Genomic DNA, 23211 nt, shown 5'->3' on the forward strand with positions numbered 1-23211 from the left:
GCTCCTATCTTGCTATACATCAGAGAATCCACACTGGGGAGAAATTTTATGAATGCAATCATTGTGGAAAAGCATTCAGATGGAGATCCCATCTTGTTGAACATCAAAGAATCCACTCTTGTGAGAAACCTTATGAATGCAAGCAATGTGGAAAGGCATTCAGACAGATCTCCAATCTTGCTTGACATCAGAGAAGCCACATTGATGAGAAACTTTATGAATGCAAACATTGTGGAAAGACTTTCAGTCGGAGATCCAATCTTGCTATACATCAGAGATTACACACTGGGGAGAAACCTTATGATTGAAATCATTGTGGATAGACTTTTAAGAAGAGCTCCACTCTTGCTGACCATCAGAGAATCCACACTGGTGAGAATTCTTATGTATACAATCAATGTGGAAAGTCATTCACATGGAGGTCCAGTCTTGCTCTACATTAGAGAAACCGCAGACTTTCACACAGAGCTCTCACCTTGCTCAGAATCAGACACTTTACTCCAGTATATCATAACCTCTACTAATTAATTAAAAAAAAATATGATTCAGACCTAAATTGTGATGTCCCAAGCAATTCAATTGGTAGCATAGAATACTTTACCTTTCAGATCAATTTATTGATAAGGGAAGACTTTATGAGCAAATAAATAATAGATAACATGAGATGTATCATAGATTATTTTTATTATTTTAAATTCAAAAGTGTACAAACAAAACCAATGCAACCAAGGTTAAAAGGGAAAACAAGAAGTCATTTGCTTTAAAACAATATGTCTAATTAAATACTCCAGTTTTTAAATATTCTAACCACACTCTCAAGTACTTTAATTCATCATTTCATGGCATCCAGACCTAAAGAGGAATTAATGTAGTAAGGCAAAAATGTCATTGGTCTATAGAAATCATGTTTCATTAACATTGTTTCATATACAGTTTCCCCAACAATGCCTAGAGAGGAAAAATTAAAAGATAATAAATTATTTTGTGGATTTAAAATATGAAATAAAATGACTGACAGTCAAATTACTTCTATTCAGTTGGATGCATTATCAGTTTATCTTATATAGAAAATCATGATGCATCTGTCAGCTTGACTCTCTGGACTGATTGCACTCAGAGGCCAGTGTAACATAACATACAATTCCATTTATTTTTACAATTTCTAAGCCTATCACATATCAAATGTTAAGCCTATTTTGCATTAAGATCTCTGCTACCTATTCATGGTCAAATATAATTATCCTAATAGGGACACTTGTGAATTTAAGTGATACTACATTATAATTGATTTTAAGACAGTCCCATCAAAGCTAGATTTACAGTTAAAATGGCACCCTACAGAATCTTTTCTCAAGACATTTGCTATGAGCACCTCAAATGACAGGGACCTCTACATTCAGTTGGTCTACTGCCCAGGTTTTATGGCAATCTTTCTGCTCAGAAGAAGGAGGGTCTGAGTCCTGGGGATGAAGGAGGGAAAGAGGCAAGTGTTGAAGAGATGGGGAAAGTGGAGCCCCAGAGATGACCATTTTTGTGGGTAGTAGCCCAGGGACAATTCAAGCCCTGGGACATAATTTGGAGTCCTGAGGGAAAAGGGGATCTAGAACTCAGAAGGAAAACTCTTAAGTTTTAGGGACTAGAAGAAACTTCTCAGAAAATGAGATGTTTCCTAGGAAGAGTGAGTCCAAGAGGTCAAGGTGAGCATGGAGGACATATTCCAAACAGTGGAGACAACTAAGGGAAAGACAGCGTTAGAAGATGAAAAGTCTTGACCAGAAATCAGCCAGGAATCCAGCATCACTTGGTCAGATACAGAATAGAGAGGAGTTGTTGTGGGAGAAACAGCCAAGTTTGTAGTCAGATCTTGCTCCCAGAATGGGAGTCTTGGGGGCAGGTGGGTGACTCAGTGAATGGAGAGCCAGGCCTAGAGAGGGGAGGTGCTAGGTTCAAATCTGCCTCAGATACTTCCCAACTATGTGACCCTGGACAAGTCACTTTGCCCCCATTGCCCAGCCCTTACTGCATTTCTGCCTTGGAACCAACAGACAGTATTGATTCCAAGGTCAGGGTTTTACTTTAAAAAAAAGGAGAGCAGGATTCTCAAACCCTATTCAATCTGAAACTAAAGAATTTTATTTGAAGAAGTAGTTTTTAGTGGACTAGTGTGTGGGCTAATCAGGTAGACTTAGGACTGATGGATAAGCCATGGAGCTAGTATGGAGTAGTAGCTCCACTAGAGACTTGCAGATCCCACTGTAGAGTGGTATCTTCATGAATGGAATAGTAGCCCCAGCTACAGAATAGTAGCTTCCGAGCTCTGTGGATTAGGGTTGGCACATTTATTAGCATCAGGGAGTTTGTCTTCTCCCTTTCCAGAGAAGGCTTCACCTTTCCCCAAAACCCTGGAAGGCGGGCATGGCCAAATTCAGGTGGAGCTGTATTTTGGGGGTTGATGTTGTAGGGAGTATGGAGCATGCCCAAATTGGGGGGATTCCTCTGGAATGCTAGAGGCCCCAGAGCACAGATCCCTTATTCCCCAGGATCCACCTTGTATTTCATCAACGTGGGAGAGGTCTGCCTGCCCTGAGGGAATGAGAACCTGATGGGATGTTTATTGGAGGACCACTACAGGCGATGAATTCTACCTTACAGTTCTAAGGGCAACAGGAGGACCTAATAAAACCTATTAGGCACAAAACTGATGCCCAGTACAAAATGGTATAGATCCAGCACATAGAACGGGGAATCGATCAATCTGCAAACCATGCTTGACTAGTGCTGAAAGTACAGGTTTTGCTGGTGGTGTTTAACCAGTGCTAACTAATGAGAGACGCCAGATTTCAGAGGATGACGGTCCCTCGCTGCGCACTCTCAGCCCACAAAGAGTGAAGGGAAGCATAGGAAGTCTGGAAAGGGAGTTGGGGTTAGGAAGAAGCTCTAGGGTGGTGGAGGAGAGGAAGGCTTCTATTCCAGGTAGAGGGGGCTGTGATGTGACCCGAGGGTGGGTCCATGAGTGAGGAGACATCATCAAAGGAGTAGATTCCACGGTGCTCTCCATGGTGCTGGCTGTCTTCTCCAGAGTAGGGCATGTCTGAATTTCCTTCTGCCCCAGGCTCAATGTCTTTGTTGGAACTGGGACTGTCTCCTTGGTGTTGTTCTGGCAGGAGCCTGTCCCTGAATATTCTGCTGGGAAGCCTATGTTTCCAGGGGCAGAATGCAGTTCGTATCTCACTTTCCCTGGAGCCGTCAGTGGGTGAAAGATGTGCCTTAGGAAACCGAGGTCTGGGTTCCAGCATATATGGTTTATAAGCACTGCATGCCAGCTGTCCAACAAATCGGGAGCAGGAGCCTTCCCCAGCTTTTACACTGGGCCTGGAATACAAGGGGACACTGATTTGTAGCCACTGAACACCACTTAATCAAGTCAGACCAATTAATTAAAAGAAACAATTAACCAGAACACCACGTGAGGTCATCTGATCTCTAATGGGAGGAAAGATGAAGGCCTTTCCAGGTTGGGGGAGGGAGAACAAACAGGTGCGATTCCTGAATCTGAAGAGAGCGGTCTCACTTCCCCCTGAGGGTCTAAACTACCCAAGGACCGTGGAAACAACAGCTGATGCCTCACGTGGAGCCAGTTTTCAGATAAGAACTAAGGGTTGCTTGAAATATGTAGCTGGGACATCTTTGGGTCAGTAGAACTTGGGTCCTTAGTTAAAGGTCTCTAAGCAGCAGCTGCTGGGGGTCCAGCTTCCCAGACAGACAAGCCGAGGTTCAAACAATGCCTCCCATCGTTCAATAACGTTTTCTCACGAGACAGAAATTGGACTAGACCCGTCACTGAACACAAAGGGAATGGAGCCAGCTCCCTAATTGAGTCCCAAGATGGAGTCAGGGTGATTCACTCAATCCTACACTTAGTGTCCTGATCCCCACAATTCCCTTGGAAGTGTACCCTGAGGGCACTTGTATTTTATAGGGAGGGGGCTATTGCCCGACCCTGACCCATCAGCTGTCCAATTGTGGCTGGAGGATGGGCTTAGATGGGTTAAGGGGCAGACCCCCCCCCCAAGCATAATGTCACCCAGTAGAGCCTTCTGCAGTCACCTCTAGAAAACCGGGGAGTGGAGCTTCGTTTAGGGGAACATCCTTAGACACACAGGGGAAGACGTGATCAATTAGGTGGTTCCATGGAGCCGTGATTAGGGTTTGGGTGTTCAAAGGTCGCTCTACTGCAATCATGAGTGACATGGAGATGGGTTTGAACACGGATGCATGGATAACCCAGTGGACTGCTTGTCAGCACTGGGAGGGGGGGAGAACATGAATCACGGAACCGGGGAAAGATTCTAAAGAAATACTTTTTTAAAGGAAGGGACCACCCTGTTCAGCTTCCTAGAGTTCACGGTTCATCTCCATTCAAGCTTGACTGCGCTCCAATTCTGCTGGGAGGGGTGATGACATGAACTCCCTCATGGACTGGCCTACTGTCACCACTAACATTTGGGATTTAGTCCCAGTGGCCAGCGGATACCCTAGGACCTCCCTGCTCATTTGGGGGAAGGAGAGGGAGTGCTCAGGGACTATGACTGTGGAGTCTTGAGTCACCTGATTGCTCCCACAATGAGGTCCTTGGTGGTCAGGATGGCTCCCTGAAGGAGGCCATATGAGACCATTAGGACTAGGGTGACCTGAGATCCACGAAGGAGTGATTGGCCCAAGGCTCCTAGGCTGGCTGAGTTCCTCTGGGGTCCTCTGGGGATTCTTGCAGACAGAGGTCTGGGGACTTTGGGATGGAGGTGTCAGGGATGCTCTCCTCTTTTCCCCTGCACTACATCTCGAAGGGGCTGAATTGGTGGGGACCTAGATATAGCCTGAGCTTGTTCCATTGGGGACCCCCAGAGCCCTCGCTCGCCAATACAAGGCTCCTTGTGCTGACTGACCCTCATTCCTCTGCCCTCTGTCTTCAGGACCTCCTGTTTGCCTATAGCCACACTCAGTTTCGTCCTTGGTCAGTGTTTCCTCTATTATTGGATGGCAAACTCCAGCCTCAGCCTCATTCTGCTGTCTCTCTGCAAGGTGCAGGTTGTCCAACAGGGACTGCATGGTCTCGGGGTCCATCATCATGGGGAGGAAGTTGGCACAGGGCTTCTCGGAGTCTGTGCTTAGGAATATAAGCTTGGCTGCTTCATCGTGTCGTCGGTCATCCTCTGGTCCCTTCCAGGACTCCTCCAAGGAAATTACCTGCCCAAGACCTCGCCCTAGTGTCCATGGCCTGGCCCAAAGCCCTGCCTTCCTCTAAAGGAGTCCATCAGGCCTGAACCCTTGGCTGATGGACAACAGAGAGGGCTGGGCAGCACCTGAACACAGGAAAAGGAAGTTTCCGCTCTGGGCATCAATGTCATTCTCTGGGTCCAGAGGTTTATGGGCAGGTGATCACTACATATCTGCCCCCAAAATATGAGCCAGACCTGCAGATGGCAAGCATTTCTTCTGGCTCTTGTTGCCAGGCTGTAGGAATGATCTGTGGCCCAGCCCAGCCCGAGGGATGAGCTCAGCAGCAGCTCTCAGCCTGCGGGCCCCTTTCTAGCTGGCTTTCCAGGGACGACAGGGACAGTTTGGCCTGGGACTGGGAGGTGGATCCTCACCTCTTCCATCCTCCTTTATAGTCCTCAATTCTGCCTGCCTGGGGGGGGGGGGGGGAGCAGAGCCTGGGTGGTACAGGCAGGCGCTCTTCCATCCCCCCTGAAGCAAGGCCCTTTCACAAGGGTCTCTAATCAGGATCCCTCCATTCAAGCTGCAGGCTGGGGTAGCCCAAAGATGCCACAGAGGCCAAATTCCGTTCAGACAAGGCTTCTGGGGTAAACCTGGCCAGAGAAGGCTCTCAGAATGGCCAGAGGCACCCAAAGGAGAAGGGGGCCTGGCTGGGAACAATGGAGGGAGGGGATGGGCTCCTGCCTGGCCGCCGGCTTTGGGGATCTCTGATGTGTGAGGGGGAATGGAGTGTGTGGTTCAGGGCAACAACACTTGGTTTGCACCCCAATATGGTCTGGACCCCAGCCAAGGGCAAGGCTGCCCTGCCTTCACCCTGAAAGCAGCCCACCTGTCTCTCCTGTGTTCTGAGACACTGAGGGAGCTTCCGTGGCAGGCTTCGGGCGTGGAGACGCCAGGAAGGAGCCACCGATAACATGGAAGCCAGAGAACAAGAGCTCCCGTCCAAGGATGCCTGACACGTCGGTGACCTGGCCTGAGGGTCAGAATATCCTCCAACAGTCTGTCAAATCTGAGTTGGCAAGGAAGGGAGGAGGGAGATGGGCGGAGGAAGGATCATGTGCTCAAAGGTTGTCATGTGACCAGAATTTTGGTCAGGAGCACCATGTTGTTTCCCACTGCACAAACCTGAGATCTCATCCCACACCTGGGCCGGGGAGGAGAGGAGGAGAAGAGAACATCTTCCTTTACCCAAACTGTTTTATAGCCAAGAAATAGCCTGAAACTCGGGACCCACAAGTCATCCCTCAAGAATTATCTCGATATGCTCTAGTTGCCCTACTATGTGGTGATGGTGGTTTGACTCCATTTACCTGGGACTGAGTGAGGCATAGAAACTCTCTTTAGAACCCAGAGTAGCCCGAAGCAACAGAGCCTGGCTGAGGTAACCATGGAAACCAAGGCTGGCCCACCAGCTCCCATGATCTCTCAAGGATAGCCCACACCCTCCTGCCTTGCATGGCTATGTCTGGTTCCATCTTGGATCTCTGGTCCCAAACGCTACCTGATTGAGCTATTTCTGAACTGTTATCATGTGACCTCAGCTTTGAGATCCCGCCCTAGAGTTCCCAGGTCACTGTATTGGGGGAACCCTGAGGCTGAGCCACTTGGTCTTGTTTGCCTGTTTGATGTCTTTGTTCCACTTGGAACCGCCCATCTGTCACCCCATTCCTGGAAGCCCTGCTCAGCCCACCCCAGGCCCCTCCCCGAGCAACCCCTTCCCTGCCTTTCTTCCCCAAGAGGTGTAAAGTGGCTGCCAGGCAGCTCCACTTGGGGCTTTGAGGCCAGTTTGGTTCCGCGCACATGTGCGTCCTTCTCGAGAAGGGTTGGGCTTAGTTTACAGACACTGGATGCCTCTCATCTTGTTTCCTGTCCAGGGAAAGTGGGATGGACGTCTCCAGGCAATTCTGGCCTTGTCACAGGGTCCCGGGGTACAGCTCGCCTTCACGGAGGCCTGAGAGCCATAGAGCTGTGCCTCGGTTTACAAAACTGAGCCACAAGGATAACCACTTCCCTCATTGGTCTCCCTTACATAGGAATCACATCTTTGCTCTCTTTTTGCATGCTTAGCCTAGCACCATCTATTACACGCACACTCACACACATATGCATACACACATGCATATACACACCACACACATGCACTCACATGCACACACTCATACACACATGCATATACACACATGCACGCACACACACGACTTCTCCCCCTCCTCTTTTTTCTTTTGGCCCAGCAGGTGAAGGGCTAGAAAAGTCTCTTCATGCGTGGGTCTGGCCTGGACAGGCCTGGAGCAGAGCCCTGACTGCCATCAGAGCAGAATTCCTCCTCCTGGCACTGCTTGTTTGGCCTCAGGACCTTCTGGATCCTCCCCTTTGCCATTTCTGAGGTCGCTCACTAAGCCTTTAGGAAGGGGCTCCACAGGGTAGGGGGCAGGGCCTGCCCTCCGGCAGTTAACAGTCTGGGGGGGACAGTGAGTCAGCAGCAGTGTCCCAAGAAGCTCTGGTCAGGTTAAATGGGAGATGCGGAGTGGGAGGAGGACCAGGAAAGTCCTTCTTTCAGGAGGCCTGAAGAAAGCCGGCAGGCTCAGGCGAGCAGGAGATGGAGGAGGGGCTGGAGAGGGGAGGAAGAGGAGGAGGTGGGAGAAGCCTGGAGGGGGTGAGGGTTGGCTCAGTGGTCTGTTGTGCGGGAGTTCAGTATCATCTCCTGTGCAAGAACTGTCCGTCCTGGGTAGCTTCAGCCTGATAAGAAAACCTGGCCGGTGCCAGGCAGGACAAGCTCCCCATCCCGAGTTGGGGAGGCCTCCAGCGTCTGCTATTCCACAGGTGTCTCACATGCAGGCCTGCAGTGCGTGTCCGTGTGAGCACATTCCTGGGTGCTGAGCTACCTGCCCGGTCACAGCCGCTTGGAGGGAGGCCAGGCAGGCCTTTGGGCAGAACAAGGGGCCAAAATGGGGCCATCACAAAAGATGAGCCACACGTGCTCGACGACTTCCAGCTGGGCCGTTTGTACATCCTCCCTTCGTTATCTGTTGGTGAACGAGCATTTGTTACGGGCCAGCTGACCCTTGTTAGAGAGAAAGAGGCATCTGGCCATTGACTTAGTCATTTTATTATGATATGTTGATAGCAGGAGAAGGTGATGAGAGGGGGGAGGGGGAGAGGGGAAGGGGGAAAAAGAGAGGGGAGGGGGAGAAAGGGGGAGAAGGAGAGAGAGGGAGGGAGACAGACAGAGAGAGGGAGAGGAAAGGGGGAGGGGGAGGGGGGAGAGAGTGCTAATTAGTTTTTCCCTAACCTGGCTCCCCCATTTTGCCCCTTGATGTGCTCTCCCTGCTCTGCCCTCTGTACTGGAGTTACATGCTGAAGTTCAGGCTGCCATGCTGAGAGATGACAGACATGCAGGCAGTCAGCAGGGGATGATGTTACTCTTGTGGCACCAGAGGTGGTGGGTAAATTTCCTTACACACGTAGGAGTGCATTCCTGGAGTGTCCAGGACTTTTCTATACTCAGAGAAGACATTTAATACTTGTCAGGGGGGTCAGGCTCAAATTCAAAGAATTATGGCCCAAAGAAAATGGAATGACTGTTGTTCTCCCCCAAATCCACATCTGACAGTTTTTCACAAGAACCCTATGAGGTAGATGTTCTTATTCTCTTTGTTTCATAGTTCAGAAAATGGAGGCAAATTGAGGTTCAATGACTTTCCAGGGTCACAAAGCTAGTGTCTGAGGTTGGATTTGAACTCAGATCTTCAGGGACTTCTACCATTTCATAGTTCTGTCAACATAATTGCTGTTTGTGGTTTCACAAGTCATTAGCTTCCATTTGCCCAATTCTAATTTTTATGGCATTATTTTCTTCACTAAATTTTTGTGGCTCTTTTACCCATTGGTTTTTCTGGATTGTTTGTGATTTTTTTGTCTGTTTGTTTTAGCTCGTACTTTCTGTCTTAATATCCATTTTAAAACAGAAGAGGGGCACAAGGTAAGGGGGGGGGGGTAAAGTATGACCAGATCCTACAGCTAGGAAGTGTCTAAGGCCAGATTGGAGCCTGGGTCTTCCTGACTCTGGGCCTCGCATTCTATCCACAATGTTCCCCCGATCGGCTTTGTCCACTCTTTTTTCACTATTTTCCTACAACATTCTCATTTCTCTTCCCAGCATTTCCTTCATTGTAAAATGGGTCCATAGAATCGTGGGGATCATTCCGAAGGCCAACCTCCTGAGCTCTTTACAGAGGGACCAGGAAGGAGGCAGCCTGGAGGATTCTAGAGGAGTCCCTTTGATAGCCCTTGTGCTTGGGGTGCCTCCTCAGGAATGGGTTGAGGAGCATCTGAAGTCAGTTCTGGGGGTGGGGCAGGAACAGAGACCCCTCAGGGCTCCCTGAGAGCATACTGGGAGGAGCAGGAGGCAGCTCCTTTTGAGAACTTGAACTCTTTCTCTCCTGTGAGTTGGGAGCATGAGCCCCAAAGGGGCTCTCTCCCCCTCCCTTCCTCTCGGTCTCTGTGTGTGTCTCTCTCCCTCCCTTCCTCTTGGTCTTGTGGAAAGGAAATAAGACTGACTGTGGGGGAAGGGGCAACTGGGAGTGGCAGTTGGGTCTTGTGACTAGCACTTCATTCCTGCTGGTTGGGGACTTGCTTCCTGGTGTTGGAGGAGGAAGGAGCTTGTCAGCCCAGTCTGGTGTGGTGTGCCTCTTCTTGGTTCAGCCCAAAGATTCAGGCCCAATCACTTCTGAAAGTTAGACCTGTTCTTGTTTGCTTTCTGTCTACTGCTAAGATTCTAAAAAGACAAAACTGGACTGATATAGAGTAAATGGGAGTGGGAGAACCATCCGCCAGCCTCTGGCCTGGCCTCAACTCTGAAGCTGAGGAAAGAACTCCAATCCCAACTGTTTATTATACTTTATATTATTTGAATTCACAGTCAGATAAGTGGACTATCTTTTCTGGTCATAGAGGGAGCTGAACTTCAGTTCAGTCATTCCAGGACAAACAGGCCTTATCAGACCCCTGCTGCTTCCTCTCAGCAGGAGGCATCTCCCTCCCTTGCCTCACCAAGGGATATTCCCTCTCTCCCTTTATCTCCTCCATACCCCCATACAAACCTCCCATTATCCCTGTTTTCCAAATCCTCCATTTCCTTTCCAAATAAATATCACAGTCTCTCTCCCCCTCCCTCCCTCCTCTCTCTCCCTTCCCTGCCCCCCCCCAGCCTCCCACCCCCTCTCTTATCCAACCACAACAATAAGTCTCCAGAGGCCATGTAGTGCTGAGGCTGAGTCACTGCCCGGCGGAGTAGCTTTTCTGAAGGTGCTCCCTGACACGGGTGTGGCTCGCCCTCTTGGCCTACCTTCCAGGGATCTCTCTGTGGTGGAGGCTGAATGCCGGGACTGCCTCAGCACCAGCTCAGGCTTCGGCAGCGGCTCTGCCCCAGGGGCGTCTGCCAGGGTCATCGCCTTCTCCAACTCCTCATTTTACAGATGAAGAAACTGAGGCCAGCTGGATCAGGGGACTTGCTTAGGGTCCCGCGGCAGCCGAGTGCTGGGCCTCAGCCCCATCCCAGCTGCAGGAACCTGGACAAGTTGCAAGCCCCAGTTGGCCACCTCCCTGGCTTTCTGGCCTGGGGCTGATGCTCCAGAGCCCTTCTACGGCTTCTCCTTGCCTTACTGTTGCAGGCCGGGCCCTGCCCTGCATCTCCGTTTAAAGGAAGGGGGGAGCTACTGTGGCTCCGGTGCTCACCCTGGGCGAGGTGGGGCTGGGGGCTCAGAGCTAAAGAGAACCTTGGGGCGAGCTTCCCACTTCCTGCTCTCCTTTCTGAGCCAGATGTACAATGCTGTCTGAGAAGGGTTTCCCAGGCTCCCACTGAGGAACAGAAAGGGCTGCCAAGTGAAGGGGTCAGGCACTGGCCTGGGTTCAAATCTCTCCTCAGCCATGACCTTTGGGACCTCCTTTCTGTGGGCACTCAAGGGCCTCCCGGTGCTCTCACTATTCCCGGCTTCCCCCCTCCCACGCTGACAGGCCATCCTTTCCGCACTCTATCCCGTGCCGTACTCTGGGCCACACGGCCTTCTTGGTCCTGACCGTCACTCTGGACGTTCACACCTTGGTCAACCTGATCAGCCCTTCACCGGCGGTCCCCATCGATTGCCCATCACCCCCCACCCCGGGCATATTCTGGGCTGCCAGATACAAAATCCCTCCTGGGCTGTCTCTTCCCAGCGGGCCCTCAATATGCCTGAGGAGGACCTCGGGCGGGTGGGCAAGTCTGCCAGCCAAGAAGAGTGCCAGGCAACGCAGCAGGGTTCTTCAGCAGGCTGAGCCGGCCCCGGAAGGCCCAGCGAGGAGTCGTGACATTCCCATTCTGCTCTTTGCCCCCAGCTTGTCCTTCTGGCCTCTGGTTAGCCAGCCTGGACTCTCCCCGAGTGCCCCAATCCCCCCAGAATGGCACCCCGAGCCCAGCAATGAGCCTCACACCGGGAGCAAAGACTGGCTGTGAGAAGCCGCCAGAGAGGACAGTGGGCACACTGGAGGGAACCAGGGTGGGGCCGGAGCGCACACCATGGGCCAAGGAGTGGGCCAGGCTCTGGGCAGCATGGCAGGAGAGAGTGCAGCCAGGTGGGGGGGATTGGGAGAGGGGGCATTCCAGGGCCCTTTGGAGGCAGGCCAGAAGGGGAAGGCAGTCAGTGCCACCTTGGGGTGCTCATGGAAGGTGAAGGACGCCGCACTGCTGCCACCTCCAGGAAAGTGAGTGCAGCCCCTCCCCACCGAAGCCAGGCTTGGGCACCACAGAAGAGCGGCAGAGCACGAAGGCCAGTGAGGAAGTTTAATATCCTATCTGGTGCCAGCTGGCCCGGGCTTCGAGGTCCTTCGACAAACACCGAGGGCCCCGAGGATGCTCAGACTGCCCTCGTGACAGCTTGGCACCTGCTGGGGACAGGTGAAGGCCCCCTCCGTCCCCACACTGCTCCCCTGGGATGCCCACAGACAATTTCATGAGAATGTGGAGCCCAGCAGGAGTTGGAGGGCCTGGAGAGGGCCAGGGATGGTGCTGGGGGAAGAGAAGCAGACAGGAGGCGGGGGCTGGCCTCGCTGGGGCTCCTGGGGGATGGATGGGCAGAAGGAAGGAGAAGAAAGGGGTCGCCCCTCCCCAAGACACCAGCTCGTGCTCTAAGGCTCCGCCCTGGGCTTTAAGGCCACCCCCTTCCCCGAAGTCAGGGCTGCCAGTCTGGATAGCGAGGGGGCCAAGAGGCCCAGCTTGGCAGCTGCCCGCACCCCCAGGAGTCTCAGTGCTGCCCCCAGAGGACGGTGACGAGTCCACAGGGACTGCCTGGAGACTGAGGAGCCAGGCTCAAAGTCCAGCCCTCGGCTGTCCCCCAGCACCAGGGCCTGGGAGTGCAGCGGCAGCCTCAGTAATAGGCGCCGAACAGGGCCGAGGCCTTCTGCAGGATCTCCTTGTGATTGGCGTAGAGCGGGATTCGCTTGTCTACCACCTGCCATCGGATGGACACCTCCGGGTCGCACACTTGGAGATGCTGGAAGACAAGGAGGCGGCCGTCTCTGAGCCCCGTCTCCCGCCCCTCCAGGCTCTGTGGAGAGGCCCTCCTGCACGGCTCCTTCGGGACCCCCATCTCCCACTGCCCGGCGGGGATCCCTGGCTTCCTTCAGAACACCCCGCGAGCTGGAGCAAGCCGTCCCCCAGCGGCCCTGCTGGGCCCCCCCTCGAGGACAGGCGGGGCAGCTTCCTTCCTGTCTCGGCGTGCCCAGGGCCCAGGCCACATCTGTCCAGAAGCAGCTCCCTCTGCTCTTCCCCTCTGCATCTGCCGCCCGTCGTCCACCCCCTCCTCTGGCCGAGCTGCCTGTCGTCTACACCTGCCACCCACCGCAGGTCTTCCTCCCATGAGAGTCTTCTGCATGCAGCCCCCCCCCCACCCAAGGGACACGTGCCCTCTGGCCGCCAAGAGAGCCAGGCGCCCCCTGAGCCCTCCCTCTCCTCCAGCACCCCCTGCCACAACTCTTGGCCACCCGCGCCTCTTCCTTCTGCCACTAATCTCTAGTGGAGAAAGCCGGAAGCCTGGGAGACCCCGGGGCCGGGGGGCCTCGGAGGGCGCTTACGGAGTTCAGCCGCTTCAGCTCCAGGTCGTTCTGGTCCTTGAAGTGAACGCTGATGGCGATGGTCTCTATCCAGGCGTTATCTGTGTTCCTCGGGTCGTCCACGTAGCCCTTGTAGACCTGGGGAGGGCGGAGCAGGGGCGGGGGATGAGCAGGCCCAGGGCAAGCACCCACGGTGGGCCTCGGCTTTCTTCTCATCCAAGTCCCTCCCCCCCCCCCTTCAATCAGGCCTTGGCCAAAGCCTTCTCCTCACCAGGGCACCCGCCTTCGCCACCCTCTTCTGGCCCACGTCTGGGGCTTCCCTGTGATCCCCGGAGTGGGGCCCTCCTGAGCCCGCCTTCCCTGGACAGGCTACGGACGGCCTACCTCGGCACCCTGCTTCAGCAGGGCCTCAAAGTACTGCCAGAATTCTTGGCTCAGGATCCTCTTCAGCTTGCGGGGCAGCATCTCGCCAGGCTCCAGAGATCCCTAGAGAGAGCCCCAAAGTCGATGCCGCTGGCCAGAGGCCAGGCCTTTCCCCCCAGCGGCCCATCTCACAGAGGAAGAAGCCGAGGATCAGAGCCCAGCACCGAGCGGGACCTTTCCTTCATCGCACCACAGCGAGCAGCTGCCTCAGAAGCTTACGCCTTGATGCCCTGCGCAGTCACCCAGGCTTGGCTGGAGGACCTACAGGGCAGCCTCAGCCCTTAAAACAGCTCCAGGTCACCAACTCACAGACAAGCTGGGGGGCAGGTTTAGAATTCAGAGCCTTGGAGACAAATGGAAGCCCAGAGGCATCCGGTCCGCCCTCCACCTATACAAGAGTTCCTACGACAACCTCCTGGGACAGCCGCCCAACAAGACCCGAGGGGTGAAGAGGCGACCGTCTCCTGGGCAGCCACTTCGTTCTGCAGTCAGGGAAAGCTTTCTTTTGGGAGCCACCGTGCAGAAGAGCACAGACACCAGGGCTGGTAGTTAGGCCCCATGGAAGGGATGGCCAGACGGTCCAGAATGGGGGCTATGGGAAAATGGAGGAGGAAGCACTACATGGCACAGTGGAAAGAGCTCAAGATCTGAGGTCAAGAGGTCCTAGATTCAAATCCTGGCCCCACATCTGTGTGCTCTTGGACAAGGCTCTTCACCTCTGTGACCTCAGTTTACTCATTTATAAAATAAAGAGACTGGCTAGATGACCTCCAAGGTCCTTCCAGCTCTCAAGTGCTGCTCCTCAGATCCCAAGACAAGGAATGGAGATGAATAAAGCTAATGAAAGAAACAGGGAAGGAGATAATCGGGCCCTGAGAGTCCAAGAGCTCTGGAGTCCTAGAAAGGAGGAAGAACAGGAAATGGGATGTGTGAGAGTCTAGAAGAGGGCAAGAGATTGGGGGCGGCTCAGAAGGAAATTTCAAGCTCCCACTCTTGGAGGTGGTATACTCCTCGAGATGAGGAGGCCCAAAAGGTGACCCTTCATCATGGGGCTGAAGGAAAACCGAGGAGGCCAGGACACTTAGGGACAAGGAGGGCAGAGAATGGCAAAGGGCCAGTGAGTAATCTGCAAGGCCAGTGGAAAGAAGAGCGTACTGGCTCCTAATGCACTGAGAACGTCAGAAGAAGACCTGGAGGCTGGTAGATGATGGCCACAAAGACGAGGAGAGGCGAGTCCAAAGGGTACCCTGGACCTCGTCTGAATGAGGGTCATATGTGCCTCCATCCACTCTCCCATTCTGTGAGATCCCAGACGAAAGGGAAGTGCTTTCCTCCCTCCCTTCTCCCTGACTAAAGTTCCGCTTTGGTGCCCTGCCATGTCTTGCCATCCCAATGGAGTCCATAATGGTGGAAGGGCCCAGGAGCAGGCTGTAGGTGTCTGTCACCCAAGGACCAGAAAAGATTACCACAGAGATATGAATGTCTGGGCCACGGCTGCTCACAAAGGAAGCCTACCCGAGACTGACAAGCACTCTTCTGCCCTTAAGTCACAGATCCTTGAAGAAATGAGTCCAACACAAACACTAATGAAGTCTTTGTCCCTCAACTTTTAGTAGAGATCCTCATACAGAGAAAGCACTTAACCAAAATGTGTAGAATGAGTAAATGAATGAAAAATGGAAGGGGCGAAGGGAGGGAAAGCAGGAAAGGGGAGGAAGAAAGGGAGGGAGGGAGGAGGCAGGGGGGAGGGAGGGAGGGAAGGAGGGAAGGAGGGAGGAAAGGCAGAAAAAGGAAGGAAGGAAGGAAGGAAGGAAGGAAGGAAGGAAGGAAGGAAGGAAGGAAGGAAGGAAGGAAGGAAGGAAGGAAGGAAGGAAGGAAGGAGGGAGGGAGGGAGGGAAGGCAGGAAGGAGGGAGGGAAGGCAGAAAAAGGAAGGAAGGAAGCAAGGAAGCAAGGAAGCAAGGAAGGAAGGAAGGAGCCATTGACATCAACCAACTGGCCAATGGCCACATACCCCTGGCAAAGCCCAGTGTTCTGAAAGCGCATGCTTGACGACCAAGATCTCCAGCATCTTCTTTATGCTTTTTCTGCAAATGGCCCCATCTTGATTCCGCCGCCAGCTGAAAGAGAGCAGGGCGTTGCCTGCCTTGGATGTCTCCAATATCCAAGTTTCTCAATATCCAACCCAGGAAATGATTCAGGAAGCCTACTAAGTGGGGTCCTTCCATTCCTCTGACTTCCGCTGAGGTACAGAATTCACACACGGCCCCCAAACAAAGAAAGGAGGCCGGCTCTCATGAAGCTACCCACCGTGTAATAACAGGGTGCAGGGCGTGATTCGGTCCAAAGCAGCAGAGGCTCCCCCTCCCTCGCAGTCCCGTGCGTCCCATGGGGTTCCTGGCACAGGGAGGACACAGAGTTGGTCTGAGGCCTTTCCAGAACAATCTCTGCGGTCAAGGGAAGACCCATGGCTAATGGAACGTTTCCTTTTCATGAAGGAATTTGAGTGGAAACAGTTGAGCAGGCAAAGCTGGCAGCCTCTGGGAAGCTGCTTCTGCCAGCCATCGGCCCTGGCACCATCCCCTTGCTGGGCACCTCTTTGGAAGACGCCTTGGACTAGCTCGGGACGCGTGGGGCAATATCACAGATGGCCCAAGGCTCTCGCTACAGTAGGAAGAGCGGGCTGGAGGCGCCTTAGGAAAACATTCAACCTCTCCATGCTCTGGGCAACTCATCACCATGATTCCCTGCAGAGGAAGTGCCAAGCTACACTGTCAGGGGGAGTTTCCTCACATGACGGTCCCTTCCACAAAGAGAATCTGAGCAGCCATTAGTCTAGGGAGCAGCAGCACCCACTAGATGGAGGCGGGGAGGGACGTGGGTCCCCTCAGGCAGGTGGAAGCCAGGCTGGCCCAGATCCTGAAGGTGCTGGGCAAGAAGGGGCCCATCAGAGCACAAGAAATTCAAGCCGACTCACAGGGAGAGCCCGTCCTGGACCATGTACGGTCCGTGGAAACTTTGTCTGTTGATCAGCCCATCCATGGCATTGTAATTGATCCTGGACAGAGACTCCAGAGAACTGGAAGATAAGTAGAGGCAGGCCCAGGGGCCCTTAGGGGGGCCTCCCAGCACAGCACAGCAGAGGAGCAGGGGAGGCTGGGGCAGGAGACGGCTTTCTCAAGGAGGCTTTGGCTCCCACAACAGAGGAGGGCTCTGGTTTGCCCAGGCTGGTCTGGCAGAGCCAGGAGTGTCCAGCACTCCCCACCCTCTACCTGGGCAAACTGGGCCTGTCCTGGCTCTAGTCCCCAGATCCCAGGTTGGCTCCAGTCCTCTGGATGACCCGACTACTCCCTGATGGGTTCCGTGTAAGCCCTTGGTGGGGGCTCCAGCCTCATCTGGCCTGTGTCAGAGCCCACCTCTGGGACCCCCACCCCAGTGCTGAGGGAAGGAAGCCCGGCACCCTTGACTCACTTTCCCACCGGGTCCGAGGTGGCCTTCTCCTTTCTCTCGGCCGTGTAAAAGGGAGGATCATAGATATGGAATTCCTGCTGTGAAGAAACCATCTTTCAACCAACGTCCTGCCTGGGGCCCTACGGCCGCCATCTTGTCAAGGCCGGAGTGATCCAGGTCCCTTCAGGACCAGCAGGGACGAGGCCTCGGGCTGTTGGGAGGGAAGGAAGGCCCATCCTCTGTGCCCCCAGGCCCTCCGGCTCTTACCTCCCAGGGCACCTTCTCATTGGGCACAGGGAAACGCATGACAGTGGAGTTGGGGTACAGCAGGTGGCGCGCATTCACGTGGTACAAGTCCTCGGTGTCTTCATGCTTGTCTCCTGACTCGTATTCCTTCCCATCCGACATCTTCCGGGAGACTGAGGGGGGAGCCACAGGCAGATGCCTCAGGAGCCCACCCCATGCCCCAGGGCCAGGGAGTCCCCGCCTCAGGTCACCTCAGTCCCACCATTCCTGACTCCCCATCCTCACACACTGAACCAACTGAGAAAGGTACTAGACGGTCAGAGCTGGAGGGGCCTTTGGGGTCTGGCCAGCCCAATGCCCACCTTTTGCCAAGAAGGGAAATGGCCCAGAGAGGAAGTGGCAGACCCGAAGTCACCCCCCACTCCTCTCCCACCCTCCCTCCTCTCTCTCATACACACACACACACACATACATGTGCGTGCTACATGTGTGGTCTCAGAACACTCTTTGTCCCCCATACTGAGGCCTATTTATTTTCCTTCCTTCCTTCCTTCCCTTCCCTCCTTCCTCCTTTCTCTTCCTTCCTTTCTTTCTCCCTTTCCTTCCTTCCTTGTTCCTTCCTCGCTCCCTTCCTCCTTCCTTCCTTCCTCCCTTCCTTCCTCCCTTCCTCCCTCCCTCCCTTCCCTCCTTCCTCCTTCCTTCCCTCCTTCCTTTCTTTCTCCTTCCCTCCCTTCCTTCCTCCTTCCCTTCCTCCCTCCCTCCCTTCCCTTTCCTTCTTTCCTTCCTTGTTCCTTCCTCCCTCCCTTCCTTCCCTCCTTCCTTCCCTCCTCCCATCCTTCCTTCCCTCCTTCCTCCCTTCCTTCCTTCCTTCCTTCCTTTTTCTTCCTTCCTTTCTCTTTCTCCCTTTCCTTCCTTCCTTGTTCCTTCCTCGCTCCCTTCCTCCTTCCTTCCTTCCTCCCTTCCTTCCTCCCTTCCTTTATTCCTTCCTCGCTCCCTCCCTCCCTTTCTTCCTTCCTTTCTTTCTCCCTTTCCTTCCTTCCTTCCTTCCTTCCTTCCTTCCTTCCTTCCTTCCTTCCTTCCTTCCTTCCTTCCTTCCTCGCTCCCCCTTCCTTCCTCCCTCCCTTCCCTCCTCCCACCCTTCCTTCCCTCCTTCCTCCCTCCCTCCCTTCCTCCCTCCCTTCCTTCCTTTTTCTTCCTTCCTTTCTCTTTCTCCCTTTTCTTCCTTCCTTGTTCCTTCCTCGCTTCCTTCCTCCTTCCTTCCTTCCTCCCTTCCCTCCTTCCTCCCTTCATTCCTTTCTTCCTTCCTTGCTCCCTCCCTCCCTCTCTTCCTTCCTTCCTTCATTTCTCTTTCTCCCTTTCCTTCCTTCCTTCCTTCCTTCCTTCCTTGCTCCCTTCCTCCTTCCTTTCTTCCTCCCTTCCTTCCTCCTTCCCTTCCTTCCTTCCTTCCTTCCTCCCTTCCCTCCTTCCTCCTTCTCTTCCTTCCCTCCTTCCTCCCTTCATTCCTTTCTTCCTTCCTCACTCCCTCCCTCTCTTCCTTCCTTCCTTCCTCCCTTCCTTCATTTCTCTTTCTCCCTTTCCTTCCTTCCTTCCTTCATTTCTCTTTCTCCTTTTCCTTCCTTCCTTCCTTCCTTCCTTCCTTCCTTCCTTCCTTCCTTCCTTCCTTCCTTCCCTCCTTCCTCCCTTCCTTTCCTCCTCCCATCATTCCTTCCCTCCTTCCTCCCTCCCTCCCTTCCTTCCTTTTTCTTCCTTCCTTTCTCTTTCTCCCTTTCCTTCCTTCCTTGTTCCTTCCTTGCTCCCTTCCTCCTTCCTTCCTTCCTCCCTTCCTTCCTCCCTCCCTCCTTCCTCTTTCCCTTCCTTCCTCCCTTCCTTTCTCTTTCTCCCTTTCCTTCCTTCCTTCCTTCCTTCCTCGCTCCCTCCCTCCCTGTCTTCCTCCCTTCCTTCCTCCCTCCCTTCCTCCCTTCCTTCCTTTCTCTTTCTCCCTTTCCTTCCTTCCTTCCTTCCTTCCTTCCTTCCTTCCTTCCTTCCTTCCTTCCTTCCTTCCTTCCTTCCTTCCTTCATCCCTCCCTTCCTTTTTTCCTCCCTCCCTCCCAGATGCCTTCTGCCTCCCTGCCCTCCCTCATATCTCCATGGAGGATCTCCTTGCCCTCCTCCCTATCCCTGTCTTCCATGACCCAGAACCACTGGAAACTTTTGTGGACAGCATGTCAAGGTCTCCAAGGAGGGAGCTTTCCAAATATAATCTCATGTGAGGGAAGTGTTGCTTTCATCCCCATTTGACAGATGGGGAAACTGAGCAAGGGCCACTTGCAGAATCCTGCAGCTGGGAAGGGCACAAAGCCTGGGCTGGCTTCCTCCCTCTCCCCATACCCCAACCTGAGGGGGGAGAAGAAGGGCCTGACTGTGTTCTCCACCCGCCCTCGTTATCCCGCAGGGGAAGACTCAGCTCTGAACTGCTGGGTCCAAAGAGCTGAGTCCCTGGGCCAGACCCTGGAAGGGAGGGTCACAGCGTCTAAACGGCAGGGAAGGGCAGCCATGGGTACCTGGGCTTGGGAGGCTGTGCTCTGGGGACAGGACTGGAGTTCAAATCCTGCCCCAGGTGTGCATTTGGACGCATCAACCATAGACGAGACTCACCCAAGACGGGCACATCGTCCTCGGAGCCGAAGCCGTTGTCCCTCAGCGCCCGGATGATCCAGGTCAAGGCCTTGGTGGACTGGAACATCTGAGCAGAACATGCCAAGCAGCCTGTCAGGGGCCTCCTTCCAGGCACCACCAGTGACCAGCTGGAAAATCCTGAACCCCAAGACTACTTTCCCCAGAATTCCTTGTGTTTCCCAGCATCCTTTTCCCTTCCTTTGTGTGTGTCTCCCTTTTTCTCTTCTTCCTCCAGGCCAGGCTTGGGTTAGTTTGGCTCCTTTTAAATCTGAACGAACACTATAAATAGAACTCATTTGAATTCTCAAGCCAGACCATGCTGGGCCCCCTTCAGGCAGGCCTGGCTTATACCGTCAGGTCTGTGCCTGATTGGGCAGCTCAATGAGCCCTGAGGCCTGGGCCCGGGTACGAGGGCCTGTGAGAAGGCCCAGAAACCCTGGAAGTGCCAGAGGATGTGGCTACAGACGAGCCAGGTGCCCACCAAGGAGTGTGACTAGAGGCCAAACCTCCTCAGCCCAGGAGTGGCCATGGATTGGCCGAGGCCTTGTGGCTATTTGGGGGGCCAGGAGCGCCCTTTCAAACCAAGCCCAGGGCAGGCTGAGCCCCCCACCCCGAGGTGGTCAGCCAGGTCCAGAGGGCACCCCAAGACAAGCTACACTGGAGTATCTGCTTCCCGCCCCAATGGGGGCAGGGCTAGGCTGCAGAGGTGTCCCCTCCTGGGTCTGTGGCCCCCCAAGGCTGCCCGGATCCCCCCCTTGTGCCCACCGGGGCTGCTGAGCCTATGCCCGGGACACGCAGGAAGGCTCCCAGCTCACCTGCTCTTCCAGGTACGCCAGCCTCTGCTCTACAAAGCCCATCCTCTTGAGGTGATCCAAGTCCAGCAGGTCCATCATGATGTCAATCCTGGAACAGAGAGTGCCAGGCAGCCCCCAGTGCAGGGTGGCCCTTAGGAAGCTGCTAACCTCCGTCGGCCTGTCTCCGTGCATCCTCCATGGCCTCCCTCCCAGCCCTCCTGGTCTTCCTTCCTTTTCCCGACTCACTGGCCGCTTGGGCTTCCCTGACCAGAAGCCACAATGCAGCTCCCTCTCCCCAGGCACCCTCCAGGGGATGGCAAAAGAGATCAGGAAATGAGGCCTAGGAAGAGGAGAGGGTGGCACCAGGAGACGCCTATGATGGTGACAAGGAAGATGGCAATGTAAGGGACAGAGCAGCGGCCCCAGAGAAGTCCAAATGAACCCTTGAGGAAATGGCTGAGCTTGGCACAGACAAGAGTGAGAAGGTACCTCCTCTCCCCTCTCCTCTTCTCCTCCTTCTCCCCTTCCTTGGCCTGACTACCCTCTACCAGCAGCCCCTGCTTAGGGCCCACCACCCTGGGGATCCTCAGCAAGGCTGCCTGACCATCCATCCACCCCTAGCCACCCTTCCTCGGGGCCTGGCACCCTGAAGACTTTAACTTTGATGTTGGCACTCCTGCTCAGGACCTGGCATCCTGGTGACTGTCAGCCAGGCTGCCCACCTGCCAGTCTCCCCCCACCCCAGCTCAGAACCTGGTCTTACTTGTTGCCCATGTCCTCAATCTTCTGGTCTGTCCTTTGCTTTAGCTGGTACTGCTGACTCTGCAGGTAGTTCTCCTTCAGGTAGATCTCCCAAGACAGCAGGGTGGCTTCCTCATTCTTCTCCAACTTCTTTTCTATTGGGAGGGAAGCAAACATGGTTGAAGTCTGGACTATGCTTATGTGCCCCCTGGCAGCCCCTTCAGGGTCTGGCAGGTGGGTCACTTGGCAAGAAACTAGGGCAGGTGGGGAGCCAAGCCATGCAGAGAGATGGTTCAGGGGGTCTTGGAGCTCTTCTGAGAAGTTTCTGGTTGGTAACCCTGATTGCCCAGGCTGGCTCGCCAAAGGCCAGACTCCTTGATTGCTGATGGCCCCTTTCCCTGATGGTCCCATTGCCCTGGCTGGTTTACCAGATCCTAGACTCCTTGACTACTGATAGCCCCTTTGCCCAGACTGGCTCACCAAAACCCAGACTCCTTGATTGCTGATAGCCCCTTTCCCCTGGCTGGCTTGCCAAAGGCCAGACTCATTCCCTACCAATTGCAGGCACCACAGGAAATCTGTTTCTGAGCCTGTCTCCCAGAGGCCACAGGGCTACCACACTTCCCAAGTTCTCAGGAGGCAGGACCTGGGTTTGGGCTCTAAGGGTGGACCATGGTATAAGTTATAAAGCCACAGGCAAAAGAAGGAGAAGGGATGAAGGAGTCAATCCCCAACACCCTCAAACTCTCAGCCCCCTAGGAGAGTCCCTCCCTGATACCCAGCTCATGCTGCATACAGGCATCCACTCAGACAGAGCCCTGGTAGCCTGGTGCTGTCTCTGCCTAGAGATGGCTCTCCTTGCTTTCAAAGGCAGCATGTGGCACCCCAGACCCATCCTGCTGAGCTCCTGGCCCTCACCACTGTGGCCAGTAACCTCTTCTAGCAAGATTGAATGACGCTGCAACTCCTCCCTCCTTGCTCCCCGGACCCCTGCTACAATGGATAGACAGTGGAGAATAGCTTCCAGGTGCTTCATCGAAGGAGGGGGCACAGGGAAGCATCTCATCCTCTGTCCCCCAGCTGCAGGTCTTCATTGGACCCCCAAGCTGGGGACCCTCCCTAGGGACCTTCCCAGCCCCTCCCCTGCTTTTCCCTTCTTGTTATTGCTATCTCCCCATTAGACTGAGAGCTCCATGAGGTCATGGCAGTCGTTTTTCTTTTTCTGGGATGGCCACATAGTGAGGGCCTAATTCATTCCTGTTGCCTGATGACCAACAGGCCCACGCCTGCACTATCTCCCACCCAGAATTCTGCATCGAAGGGACCTCCCCGCTTCTCACTTCTCCCCAGCCGGGTCCAGTCTCTATCCTGCTGCCAGCATGATTTCCCTTCCATGAAGGTCTGGCCACATCGTTCCTCTACTCCACAAACTACTGTGGCTCCCTTTTACTTCTAGGCTCAAACACGAACTCCACTCCTGGGCCAATCTGTTCCTCATGGACTACGCTCCAGCCTCCCTGGCCTGCTTACCACTGCCCAGACACA

The 23211-nt window shown here is 54.2% G+C and overlaps 2 protein-coding genes across 17 annotated transcripts in view; one reads left to right on the forward strand and one right to left on the reverse strand.

Moving 5' to 3' along the window:
- LOC100026020 (zinc finger protein OZF-like) overlaps positions 1-23211 on the forward strand; it is a 515718-nt gene that overhangs the window by 202437 nt on the left and 290070 nt on the right. The gene's annotated exons all lie outside the window — the stretch shown is intronic.
- Positions 12078-23211, reverse strand: part of TRPM2 (transient receptor potential cation channel subfamily M member 2) — a 59091-nt gene continuing 47957 nt past the window's right edge. For 4 of the 7 annotated variants that reach the window (XM_056814469.1, XM_056814475.1, XM_056814473.1 and 1 more), the window contains exons 23-33: positions 21689-21821; positions 20947-21034; positions 20111-20198; positions 17498-17649; positions 17252-17328; positions 16758-16859; positions 16091-16177; positions 15795-15900; positions 13744-13845; positions 13381-13497; positions 12078-12800 (exon numbers count right to left, since the gene is read on the reverse strand). In XM_056814469.1, the coding sequence (XP_056670447.1) occupies positions 12675-12800; positions 13381-13497; positions 13744-13845; positions 15795-15900; positions 16091-16177; positions 16758-16859; positions 17252-17328; positions 17498-17649; positions 20111-20198; positions 20947-21034; positions 21689-21821 (1178 nt within the window). In that variant the 3' untranslated portion in view covers positions 12078-12674. The remainder of the gene's footprint in view (positions 12801-13380; positions 13498-13743; positions 13846-15794; positions 15901-16090; positions 16178-16757; positions 16860-17251; positions 17329-17497; positions 17650-20110; positions 20199-20946; positions 21035-21688; positions 21822-23211) is intronic. The other 3 variants (XM_056814470.1, XM_056814474.1, XM_056814472.1) reach the window with 1 other exon arrangement.

This window comes from Monodelphis domestica, chromosome 2 (genome assembly GCF_027887165.1).
Source record: "Monodelphis domestica isolate mMonDom1 chromosome 2, mMonDom1.pri, whole genome shotgun sequence".
Taxonomy (NCBI): domain Eukaryota; kingdom Metazoa; phylum Chordata; class Mammalia; order Didelphimorphia; family Didelphidae; genus Monodelphis; species Monodelphis domestica.